The sequence below is a fragment of the Cyphomyrmex costatus genome, unplaced genomic scaffold (assembly GCF_001594065.2).
Source record: "Cyphomyrmex costatus isolate MS0001 unplaced genomic scaffold, Ccosl1.0 scaffold14, whole genome shotgun sequence".
NCBI lineage: Eukaryota > Metazoa > Arthropoda > Insecta > Hymenoptera > Formicidae > Cyphomyrmex > Cyphomyrmex costatus.
The window spans coordinates 345,533-359,742 of record NW_017275390.1 but is presented as its reverse complement, the minus strand read 5'-3'; the positions used below and the strand labels follow the sequence as shown (position 1 = coordinate 359,742).

The 14,210-nt window shown below is 29.4% G+C and overlaps 1 protein-coding gene across 1 annotated transcript in view; it reads left to right on the top strand.

Annotated features, from left to right (window-relative positions):
- The window catches only part of Gfrl (Glial cell line-derived neurotrophic family receptor-like), a 188,210-nt gene that overhangs the window by 11,774 nt on the left and 162,226 nt on the right, over nucleotides 1–14,210 (top strand). The window contains exon 2 of the mRNA XM_018551329.1: nucleotides 12,066–12,236. Within this exon, the coding sequence (XP_018406831.1) occupies nucleotides 12,066–12,236 (171 nt within the window). The remainder of the gene's footprint in view (nucleotides 1–12,065; nucleotides 12,237–14,210) is intronic.

Here is a 14,210-nt window from a genome sequence, read left to right as displayed (position 1 = left end):
TCCCGCCGCGATCGTCAGCTCCGCTCCGTCTTGCTACGTCCCTATCTTCCTTCTATACTCGGTCGCTAATTTGCTAACTTTAACATCGTATAACAACGAACTAAAAGCTCGTATCAAAAAATGACTCAGGACTTTTTTACTTGGATTCTCGTCCTGTATCTCATGGTATACTCCAAGTGCGATAATTTAGTTACACCCTGTATATATTAAATCTTTAAGTGTGATAAACATCTTGTAGCATAAAACTTTCATTCGAATTTTTTCGTGGAAAACATTGACTCCAAACGTGTCATACGTTTTTTTTCTTTGACAATCTTTATGAAGCTTCTGTTGTATTTCGCTCGAAAAGTCCAGCGCCGAATCTGTGCAAAATCCTATTTTTTAGTATTAAAATATCAACCAGGATTGTATTAATAAATATAAAAGTAACATGCCATGCACGGCGTTGCTTAATATTTGCCTTTCACTTATTTACAAACGGAACAGAAAGAGCGCTTGTTGCATCGTTACTATGGGCTGGCGAGTAGTTATTGCAGAATATATTCAAGGCAGCGGTGATATTTCAGACCGCAGAGGCAATATGGCGGCCTGCATAAGCGTCGAATCATAAATAAAACCACTAACATTGCCTTGCGTCCGCTGAGAATATCGAGAAAGATTACATTATAGAAAAATGTTTTCAGAATTGCTTTGTTATAAATAATATAAACTATTTCTTTCTTAATTAAGATAATCAATTGTTAGGTATCTGTAGTGCCGACCATGTTTCATGAATTTATCAAGTAAATGTAATTGCTATTTGTACTTGCATATGAATTATTTATCTTGTCGATACATCTTCAGCTAATAATTGACAAAAACAGCGAATGATAACTTATCCAGAATGATTAATAAAGATCTGTCTTCAATTATTAACATTTCACCGTCTACAATTTCTACTTTATAAATAACGCTCTATTCTATTTCATATCTCTCGTTCTACTTATACTCGCACATTCGATAAATTTTCTAGTATATTTGTCTGGGTATTTGCATTGACATAATTTTTGCAAGAATTAACATTGTTTGATGTGTACATAATTATAAAACAAAATAATGTATCACATTTGAACATAATACATAATTTTTGACATAAAAAAAGACTTGCCGAATGCGTACTATATATCACTATTTCTTATTAAATTTTTTATTTGCTACTGATTTGTACATAAATAAATATTGGGAATTACAGCTTTATATTTTAGACATTACATTATTATGTTGAACCTCATACGGCTCACTTTATTTTAGAGATCTTCCTGCGAATGTTTTCAGGATGTTCCTTCAGAATGTTTCTTAAACGTCTGTGTTATATGAGACTTTATTGATTATATGTTAATTTGTTATAATTTTTTTTCATAATATTATTATTAAAACTGTAAAAAATTAACATCAGTTGTATCTGATTTTTAAAAAGCTGTTATAAACTGAACTTTTTGTCTGTGTTATCCATTTCTCATTTATTTCAAATTTTTATTATTTATGTAGAATCTTGTAAAATTTTCTCAGCAATCTTTTTTATTTTATTTATTTTATTGTTATATATTTTATTCAATTAAATGCACCCGTAAAATCAGATTACCGACATTCATTGCTGTATATCTGAAAGCTCATGATATTCGTAATTTACATCGGATATATACGTAAAACAAATATAAATACGTACTAGGCATGAAGGATCAAACTAAAATGTATAATGTCACTGATAAATTAAGCATATTCGGTGTATGTATTTTGTAAAAAATGAAAAAAAAAGAAACACACAACTTGTGAAAACTTTAAATAGTTACATTTCTAAAACAAAATGAGAGAGAGAGAGAGAGAGAGAGAGAGAGAGAGAGAGAGAGTAAAATTTTTTGCAAATGAATTACAATTTTAGATGTTTTTACACTTCCTAGTATATTTATCAATTGTCATAAAACATGCTTTCATCAGTCCTGACGAGAGATACGAAAAATAATTTTTTGTTGATTCAGGATCGAGGCTTGCTTTATTAATGATCAAACAATGGTTGTCTTATCGTTAAATTATCTATTTAATAATCAAATGATAGTTGGAATACAAGAATACGTCGCAACGCGAACTCGACTTTACCTTTAATCAGATCTTTGTTCACAGAGAAACATAAGCTTAACCATGCATAATCGATGCATGTTGATTTATATACATTCAAAGACCAAAACTGAATTACAGACGTAAATAACTTGCGACATCATACCTTGATATCAACTGATCAGTACAATACATCGCCGTTATAAATTAGTAAATATCATAATTTGTATACACTTTGCAAAGTCAAAAAGGAAATTACAAAATTGCACTGTTAATTAATGACTTCTATTTAATTATGTCATAATTTGCAATTTGATTAAAGAATGTTTGCACATTTTGTAATTTAAATTAATATTAATTGCCAATATGAATCAACTATCTATCTATACATCTGTATATTTATCAAAAAGATGCACAAACAGTTAAATAATCTAAAATTCAAAGTCCATATATTTCAGACAACTTATTATATGTAAAATTTGATGTAAGAAATAGACTTTAGAATCATCCATTTTTTATATTCAGAACAAAAACCTTTAATTGGGAAATTAAATGTTAGTTTATACATACATATAATGTAATGTATTGTGGTGAACAATAAAAATCATAGATATAAATTAATGGACAGTTTTACAGTTGTGATGTTATACAAAATATATAAAATTTATAATCACAAAACATCTTTGATACCATAATTCAAAAACTATCTATTCTAAACCTTGTGTCTATATCTCAGCAAACTTCAACAAACACTAACATAACTGTTATATAATTTCCCATTTATAATGTAATTGTAGTATAATACATATCGTAGGTAACAGTATAGTTATTATTGAGTGGAAAGTTATATATGTATAATAGTTATGTTACTGTTAGTTAATCTTTGTTGGATATAATATCTTTGTTTATCACATTATATACGTATACTAAAAATATTATTATATCTTAATAAATATTCCCTTGAATATTTGTCAGTAAACATTTTACTGAATGTTAAATATATAATTATTTGATACAAGAAAATCGTAACAACAAATTTTGACAACAAAATACAGTTAATGAACTACCACTTATAATTCAGCGATCTGAAAAGAATTTAAAATATAGGATTTATTTCGAAAAAAATAGAAGAAAAAGGAAAGTAATAATTGATAGAGGAAAGAATTGTAGAAAAATTTTTTATTTAGAAACAAGGCGTAAAGTGCGTATCCTTTGTTTTGACACAAATTCCATTTACCTTTTCAACTTAAAACAATAATTTCAAAATGGAAAAAACAGCGGCACTCGAAGCGAGTTTTTTTGACTCAATAACGTAAGATTTCAGAAGTGTTACATGAATTTTATGTTTATTCCTTTTTGTTCTTTTTGTCTTATTTAATTTGTTGTTTTTGCGTTTTATTTTCGTTGCATATATTGTTTACTTATTGTAAAATAAAATATATATTGAATATATCATATATTTATTATATTTAACGACATTTTGTGTAAAAACACGAAATAACTCTTAATGATGATGCAAAAGAACAAAATATCTGTTAATGACGATACTTTATACGAGAAATTATAAATATGACGCTTTTGCTTTAGCGAAAGATTATAAAAATTCTTGAATCGCTCGTCATTTTCCTAACGAAACTTTTTGCGAGAAGAGAGCAATATAGCGGCCATTACTGTAGGATCGAGGGAAATTCTTGACCCAGTACTTTCGCGAAAGTTGAAGAGCCGTGTGGTTTGAGTGGACTTTGAAATCCGGCGTCGTTGAGCGAGTTTTTGAGTGAGCAGCTGCTACTCATCGTCGTTTAGCATCGCTAATGTTAAAGAAGTAGCCATTTCTTCTGGCACATTTTTCTTAATTTATTATTTTCCACCTAAATAATTTTACTATTCCATTGTACATTTAATCGTGTTAAATTGAAGTTACAATATGTATGAAGAGAGAGAAAGGGAGAGAGAGAGATTCCCCTCTTTTTCTACTTCTTTTTTAAAATTTAAATTATTTTGAATTTACAAGAAATAATGTGTATCACGATGAAAAATATTCTTTACAAGAAATAAATAGTCATCGATAGAAATTGTATCGGATCGCGAAAGCAGTTCTCAAAAAAAAAAAAGAAAGAAAGAATTCCTAATGTTAGCTCATTAATTTTTTTGATTTTATGGTACTTGTTTAAAATGACACGAACTGTTCGCACCCTTCTTAACTGTCGATCGTGGAGTCGTTTATTCCCTCAAAAAGCCTGGCTCGAAAAAAAAAAAGAGATGAGCTCCCGCCACGCGATAAGGCGGGGAAGTGACGACGATGCGGGGTGAGAGGGGGATTGTACAGGCTGACAGAAGGATAGCATTGTTCGGAAGTACAATGTACGTTGTTATGCCAAAGCGGCATGCACGACCCTCGAGTACAATGGCGTCAGTGCGGGAGGAAGATAGCGCGTACCCGCGAAGAGAGAATACGCGTCGTCAGTTTCGGCGCGGAGACTGCAACTTTTCCCGATCCGCTCTCTTTCTCCCTCTCCCGCACACTTTTTTCCGATACTGTTTTTTCCCATCCATGAATTATAGCTCACGGTAGAACGATTCTGGAACGCTCGAGCTTTTTATGGAGCCGCAGCGTCGTTCATCACCACAGGATGCTCCCGGATACACACCCTCGATAATTAAAGCGGAGCAGGACTTCACAGTTGCGGGACGAGTCGGGCCTTATTTATTTTGAACATCATTTCAAGAAATTTTTGCTTCAGGTTTTAACTCTCGTGCGCAAACAACAGAGTTGTACATATCTCGTTCGAGAAGAGCGTACAAAAATTAATCAATAAGTGGAACTAAAAATTATTACAAAAAAGTGTTATATAGTACTTAGGAAAACATTGTAAAAAATATAAAGTCGACATGAAAATTTTAAACAAAATTAATATTAGTAGTAATACTTATTGCCACATAGATAATTTTATAACAGGAAAAAACAAATTTCAATCTGTTTCTGATAGGTTAAAAACTTTTATATCGTATTTCTTTTGCTTGTATTTTTCAATTATGCATTAGATTTAAGGAGGCTTAAATGATTTATTAAAGACAAATTTTTATAATACATATATATGATAATATTGTTTGTAGAAAAAATGTACACAAATAGTTTTAAACTTCTCAAATATTCTGAGAAATAAATTAAATAAATTTATTGAAGTATATACTATATATATATATATATAAATCTCTCAAATATTGTGAGAGTAAATAATGTAAAAATTTATTGAAAAGATGTGTACAATCGTACATTATACAATATCTTAATAACACTGAAAAAAAAACAAAATTCTATCAAAATTCATGTTTTTAAATGTTGTGTATGTACGTGATCAAGCGACGCGGTAGCGTCGCGACGCCAAGTGCACGAAATAAAAATATAACCACTCGACATGATCGGTTGACGTGTGAACATCATCGTGTATATATTCATATCGCTGCCAATTCGCAACGCTACCGTTAGCTTTATCTGGAGTTTTGACATCTACAGACTTTAGATTAATATTACTCAGAAATTAAAAGCCCAATCAAAAATATAAAAACACTTTTATTACATAATATCATCAGTATCTTTCGATTGCAACCAGTTCGAATAACATTAGTGCAGCTAATACCGAGATCTAGAGATCAAGTTCCGAAAAGGAATCGTTACGCATTAAGTTGTTGCTTACAATGTCTACATACAAAAAATAAATTAAAAATTAAATTAAATAAAAAATTAAACAAACTCATAAAATTAATTAAATTTAAAAAAAAAATTAATTTAATAAATGATATATAAATTTAAGTGACTTAAAAATAAACAAAATAAGTGATCAAGCATATGCCACACACTGGATCGTACTAGTGAAAGTTATCTATTGTATATTACGAAGTACATACAATTACATAATTACAATAGACGTTTCGACCCTAAATGTGGCCATCTTCAGTATACAATAAAATTGAAACAATGCGAAACAGAATAATACAAAGATAAAATAAAATTGTGTGTTAGGTATTAGTCCTTATAATTATCTAAAATGTAATAATTTTATAATGTCATTACGCAAGTCAATGTTACAATTGTTCGACGCATACAGTCTATGAATTCAAATGATTGATAAATCGTGATATTATTCGTGATACAAAAATAGTTTGGTCGAATATGTTTTAATTCTTGCCTGAGTTGGATTTATTAGTTTTCAATTTATCTGTTACTTGTAAAGAACAAGGTTGTTGGACGTTCCGGGACGTTGCGGGACGTTGTAAGATGTCCCGGAATGATGACGCGCGACAACGACTATTTATATACAGTATATTTAAACTTTGCATATTCACTTGTGCGACAACTGAAATAAACAAGAGAAGATAACATTATATATACATGTATCGGTATCTTTCAATTTTGAAGTGGTGCTTATTGAATACATACAATACGTGTGTACGTATAAGTGCAAAAAAAAGAAGAAGAAAAGATATATTATTATAGCATTAAGATTAAGTTGATTACGAGTAAGTTCGATATAATATTAATATTTTTTAATATGTATGTAATTAATGTTTTATTGATAAATGTTGGTAGACATTAATTACATAATAATAAAAGAGGAATAGTATAGAGGGAGTGATAACGAGAGAGAAAGAGAGAAAATTTTGCATTTTATTAAAAAGTAGAATAGAGAAGGACAGACTATAAAGCAAAAAGCTCTCATGGTATATTATTTATTAAGATAATAAAGGGTTATTTGCGTTACTGTTACTGCTTTTTCTGTAAAGTTACTTTCCAGTAATCGTAAAGGGATTGAAATAGTACGATAGTACGAAAGTACGATATAATATTAATATTTTAATATGTATAACTTTTAACTGAAATTTAAAAAGTAAATGTACAAAAAGCAATGAAATTCTTTAAAAAAAACCTTTTTAATAAAAGAAAAAATATACGCCAAGTGCATAAAACAGGTATTGAATTCTTCTTAATCAAAAACGGACATGAAATAAATGTAATTATCCAAGTATTTCATTACGTAAGACATATAAGATGGACCGAAAGTTGCTAAAAAATTGTCAATGCCAAGTTTTTTTTTTTTACTATAATCCAATTGACAATTTTAGCAATTTTCGGTCCATCTTATGTGTTTTGCGTAATAAAATACATTTATTTCATATCCGTTTTAGATTAAGAAGAATTCAATACCTGTTTTATGCACTTGGCATATATTTTTTCTTTTTTTAAAAAGGTTTTTTTTAAGGTTAGAGAGAGAGAGTTTCTCTAAACTTTATTTTATTTAAACTTTACTTTCACATTATTTTATATTTATATATTCGACATTTATCATATTATTTGTTTTCTATTATATGTTGCAATGTGAGTATGGAAAACAGTGGACTCATCGTTATATTGGTAAAATAAATTTTGCAATAGCGTTTGTAAAACACTTTTGTTCAATGAACAAGTTAAAATTAAATATTATGAACAATGTAATATTGTAATAAATTTTGCAATTATTACAGTTGTTCGAAAACACAAATACGTCAAAAACAGATGCAGTTACGCGTCTGCAAGTGATAGTCGAGCGCCGAATTCAAAGCTGTACTCTCGTACATATTTCCTCGCGCTCGCTGCACGAAAATGAAAAGTCTGTTTTCCGACTTTCCTAGCTGATAGTTTGTTTGCTTCGTCCTAGCTTTTTTGTTCACATCTGTGCGTAACACACTTTCGCGTAATAAATGTACATTTCCTAAAAGCTCTCTGGAAATCTATAAGAATAGTATCAAACAGTGAAAAAATTAAATATCACTACAATAATATTGAAAATTACTACAACAATTTAATTATTAATTATTTCATTTTCTATAATTTGACAATGAAAACAAAATGTATATTTCTCTGCAATTTAAAATCATTTTCTTGATACTTTTTTGTTATTAATTTCTTTAAATATATACCGCAGTTTATATTTGAAGTTTTTCTAACGACATAATGGATTGGTATTGTTCGTTGGAAACGTTCTCTCGTCTGTTTCATTTTATTCTGCTTGTTACTATTTGCGTTGCAGCTATTTTTTAATATTATTTACAATCGTATTAGTTTTTATTTCGACAAATTTTCGATTATACATCCGGAAGACCATATGTTTTTCAATAGGACGATGCACCGTCCATGGCTTATACGAGTCATTTGATTCAAAATTGGCTCTCAAACAATGTCGATATACTTTGGTCCAAGGAATTCTGGCCTTTCAATAGCCCAGATTTAAATCCTTTGGATTATTACGTATGGAGCGTCAATCGAAAGGGTCACTAACAAGTCTCGGCATTCTAATGTGACGTCATTAAGAACCGCTACTGAGGCAGCATTCGTTGTCATGGACAGCGCGTCATTACAGCGTGCGCGGGAACGCTTCAGATCGAGAATAAAGGCCGTTATTCAAGCTAATGGGAGATATATCGAATAATTATGCTCTATAGGGATCCCCCAAGTGCCACGTAAAAGAATTTTTTGTAATACTTAATTTTTCATTAAAACATTTTGTTTAAAGATATTGTTCAATTTTCGAATTTTGGTGACGCAACCTGTATAAACAAATTGATTATCACACCGCCGCGCCGCCGCGAGGTATCAAATATTGGGATAAGTCATGTCCGAATTTTGAGATATAGACACTTTAAGCTGTTCAGAAATTGATATATAGATACACATGTATGAAGATATCTGCAAATATTTCATTAATTACAAATCTAGAATTGTTATTTTTTTATTCCTTTTATTTAAATTATAATTTTTTATGCATACAACAAATACAAACTATTTCAATAAAAAAAAAAATATTTTTAATAAAGATTAATTCTTAAATGTTCGATCTCTAGAACATTTATGTTAGACACTTAATGAAAATTTACATATATAATAGTCTAATAAATGCACTAAATCACAGAGAATATTCTAAATAACTTCTATTTGTAGCTGCATACAGAAATGGCATATCTTTCCAGTGTTACTAATCTTATTGCCGTTAATATAACGCAACTTTGCATTTTCGTAAAATTATATTACTTGCTATTCAACACAGAAAGTTTGTATAATACAATATTTGATTTAATATAATTATTATATATGTATAACAGATTGACTTGTTCAAGAAACTATCAAGAGAATAATATTATGAAAAGTAATTATCAAGGTTATCTAAATTTAAATCAAAATAGTTATTTGAAACTGCTAATGGATTACTAATTAATGAAAAGATAGAAAGTTTGAGACAGAAAATTAGTTTGAGACTTCATATATTTTTTGTTACAAATGCTAAAATACTTAAAACTTTTATTACTTATGCAATATAAGAGATTATTGTTGTAAATACTTTTCTTTCCTAAAAGATGTTTTTAATTCTGTCATGAATTGCCATTTAAATGGAATATTATTAATGTTATTATTAATAAGAATATATTTATATATATAATACTTTTTTTAATTCTGTTTCCTATTACATTTTATTTAATTGTTTATTTGTAAATCTCGTGAATCCAGATATTTTTGACTTTCCGAATTCGATTTCTACATTGGAAATCTACTAAAAGATACTGTTTCCTTATTAAAATCTTAATTAATAAATTTGTCAGTTTCTGATCTTCCAATTTAGTCACCGTGTTGGAAATCGCATAATCTATCTTGCAGGAAGACCGATGTAAATTAGTATTCTTTTCAAGAAAATTCGAAACAGTTGACCCAGAGAGATTATTCTCCTGTCACAATATTAGCCCCTGAAACTCCTTGGAGAAACTTTTTTGTCTGTAAGTTCCAAACTACCAAAGATATTCTCTTTTAAGTGCCTTGCTCCGTGTTTAATGAAGGGACGTAGGTGCACGGGACGGATCGGGATGGAGTTGAATATTGGGGAACTGACGGAATGAATTGAAGAGGGAAGCGACAGATGATAGTATCAGAATGTAATTGAAACTTTCGCGCTACTGCTCCGTCATTTTTCTGTCTGACATTTGGCGACGACGACGACGATGTTGGTACCTACGGTAACGCCGACATCTGGATTCATTACTTATAGTCTGGCTCAGTTATTACGAAACTTACGATGTCTCGGGACAGTAATTAAGGCTCCTCTCACTTCCATTCTTTCTCCAAACGACATTGTACTAATTAAGCTGCGAGTACCGGAATTTTAAATGAAGCTAGAAACGGCTTTTAAAAGAAAATATTTAGGACATCGAAATTATTTCAATCGCACTCAGAGAAATGGTGCACATTATAAAAAAATCATTTAACATGTGTAAAATGTGAGAAACGCATTATCGTTATATTAACGTAAAGCTGAAGATTAAGAAATCTTATACGGAAAAATAATAAATATGTAAGGATAAATAATTATATATGTATATAAACGAGTGTTGCGAATTAATTAGGAGAAAGTACACATGTAGGAATTATTAGCACTCATTTAATTCAATTAAATGCGTTATGTTAACTTTCAAGTTAAATTAAATGACAAGAGATTTTGCAATTAGATAATGAATTTTCTTTCGTAAACTCTTCTTCTGAAAAGATTGTAATTGCAGATATGTAAAGTCAAGGTTTTATTTCAACAGAATTTTTCTCTCTCCATAATATGATCAAACGTTTACCTTTGTAAGTTCTGTAATATTCAAATTTTATAATGTCTTGTACATGTCTAGTTGCAATATTTTAGCGATTTTAATTTTGTAACTGGAAATAAAACTTTTTGTATCTTTAACGATAAATATAATATACCTTTTGAAGTTAAGAATGTCGACTGACTATGATAAATATATTAAGTGTGTACCATATCGTGCACGAACACTGCGTAATAATGGCATACATTAATGTCACCGTCTAGTTGCAGCGCGATTAATGTACAAATGTGTACTGTGGCAAATAATTGTTGCCGCTACATCACGCCGTACGATAATGTTGATGAATTCATTCATTAGAGATGCATTAAGACGCATAGCTACTTTCATTCGAATTTCACAATTACTTTGAATCTAACATTGAACACCTATGCGGAAAATATTTGATAATCCTAATTAAGTTTTAATGTAGCATTTACATCTTCCTAGTTTGATGCATTTCACATACGATGGTATATAAATATTACGTTTATCTATGTAATAATTTAGAATTGTAAGCATATATACATATATTTGATAAAATCGTTAATATAAATTTTTTATGTCTGCGTTTTACATTTATACTTATTAAATTTTCTCTAATTATGCATGTTTTACCTACTGTTAGTCTAGACTTAATAACAAATGATATTTTATGTTTATATCACATGTAGAAGCAGTATCTTTATTCTCTCCAAAAAATCTTTAAACGAATCATTTATTTAATTATATCACATAAGTTTTAATCTGTTTCACTCGTTTTCATGCGCGCGTGTGTGTTATTTGTTAATTCTATTCCAATATAACCTTCGAAAATGTCAGCAGCTTAACAAATTGTTTGAGCGTTCCATGATTTTTTATTGTTATCGGTATAAAAATGGTCAGATCAATGTCGAAATAGGAATGAACGCGTACGGATGGAGAAATTAATCGTTCCATGGAGATCTCACGTCATCACGTTTTACAACAATCTGCAGGATGGATTCGCTCTCACAAAAAAAAAATAATATTTACGCGAGGATAATACGTTATCCTATAGTCGATTTTTCACGCTCGCACATTCGCGGTTTAAGGTTCATCACATATATGTACTAATTTAGAAGCATAAGTGTAGCGTATAAGCCCAACGACAAATGGTTAGAGTATTTTACATGTTCTATCAAATAATAGAACAACTTATATTTGGTACGCTATTAGTCACGTGGCTTATACGTCATACTGTCAAGTCAATTTGCGCGCGATATCGCGTGCTAAACACACGCGTGCTATTTGTCAGCCGGCCGAAACATTGTTGCATCGCTTTAATAATAATTTCGCGGTTACAGTGGCATGCTCGACGGTGACGGTGAAAAAGTGTCAGGCGGCTCTGCGCACCCTGCAGGCTTTCACTTTCTTCCGACCGACGTGCCTCTGCAGGGAGCCGCATGTCGATCCGGACTGCAACAGCTTCCAGAACTTCCTGTTCGACCACCCATGCGACTACGTGGAGTGGAAAGGTAAGAATCCACATCTGCGATGAAATAAAGTTGATCTTTCGTTTATTTATTTATTAGTTTTACATATCTACATGCATATATGGCTTGTACAATTTTTTGATGTGTGTTACCCGCAATAGTTTGACAGTTTGATTATACAATATATTTCCAACATATATTTTTAATTCTTTTCTAACCGGGGCTTGTAGTAACAAGAATTCAGAATATCCAATTTGCACTGTTAAATATTAAAGGATCAAATCAAGTCCTTAAGTTAAATAACTCTTTGTTATAATTTTAACCAAGTGTGACAAAATGTATTATTTCAATACAAAATTTAATTAATAAAAAACACATCAAATTGATCTAATTCCAGTCGAATTGCTGTGTTTCAAAGTAAACAGTATTTATGTTAACATATGCACTTACAATCAGTAACTAATAAACTAAATTTGAGTCAATACACGTCACTTATTCAAATTAAATTTTCCAACATTATTATCTTACAAATAATCTTACATTTAATATTTATCAATTTTAAGGGTAAAAATTACCCTTTTTACTTATAAGTGATGAGGTGACCAGATATTCATAGAAATGCATTTTTTTAAACGTCCGAGGACGTCCGATCGAGTTCTTAGTATGTCCATGCTGTACTCTTTTTAATATTCATTTTAAAAGAAAGAGAGAGAAAGCTGAAAGTTTTATTAAGCTCATCACATATGAAATTTATAATAAGCTAATCATTAGATGATTATTATGTTCCTTTGATAGAATACTTGAGAATTATTAAGTATTATTATATAAAGTTGTTTTCTTGCTAATAGCATATTTAATACTTAATACTTGTTCCTGATAGCAAAGCCTGCGAAAGCAGATTTGAAGCAGAGCCTGCTGACAATTTTTGATTACAGATTGGCAACAAATTGTAGACAGAGTCTGTATTACCAGATATTGTTTTTGATCTGATCGAGTTTGCTGCCAATTTGTGCGCAAATTGACTACATTTTGCTATCAGGGTATTAAATACATACTTTTATCGTTTTTAGCATCTTTAAATATGTAATACTTTTTTTCTTCTATCTTTGAATTTAAATATATACTATTTATTTTGTACTACAATTTAACTTAAAATGTCCTCCTTTTTGTCCTACTTTTGAATATTGATGTTTTATTTTTGTATTACTTTTTAATCACAAATGTCTTAGTTTACCTAGGTTATTAGATTACAATAAATGAGTAATTAATACGTTCCATTTCATCTCAGGTATTAAGGTTAATTTTGAATTTTTGAGATATAATAAGTAGTTTTTATGTTACTGAAAATAAATTTAATACAGAAATTATACAATTCAAAATTTGGCAGTTCCAATATCATGATTTGATATAAATAATTTTATTTTGTTTTTTTATCAAATTCAGGAATAACTAACGTGGATTTGAGAGTCAATATCCTTATTTTTTATTTCTTATATTTTTTGTTTTATTATTTAAAAGATTCATCATTCAAGATTCATACTTTTATGTTTTTTTTTAAATAATTAATTTATATATCTATCTGTTTTTTTATTATATTTCTTGCGCCTTGCTTATGTTTTTTCAATTATTTTTTATACTGTTTACAAAAATGATATTACTATATTATTGTACAGACAGTTTCTTGGTTTATAAATTTATTTAAATATTTGTGGTACACAAAAGTGGATATTTTAAAGAGAAACTACTTAAGTTTAATAATCCCGTAGATTATTATTTTTAAAATTGTGACGCAGTGTATGTATTATACTATGTAATAATGTAGTAGTCTTAACATGTGCTTGGTGTATAAATTCTTTGTATAAAAGAAATTTTTTTTGCACATTATTTCTATAAAGAATATAAAAAGTAAAAAAAGAATAGTCATAAACGAGACGTGAGAAGTATTATATATAGTTGAAAAAGAAAAAAATTTGATAACAAAAAATTTTTTAATAAAACGTTATTTTTTAAATAAAA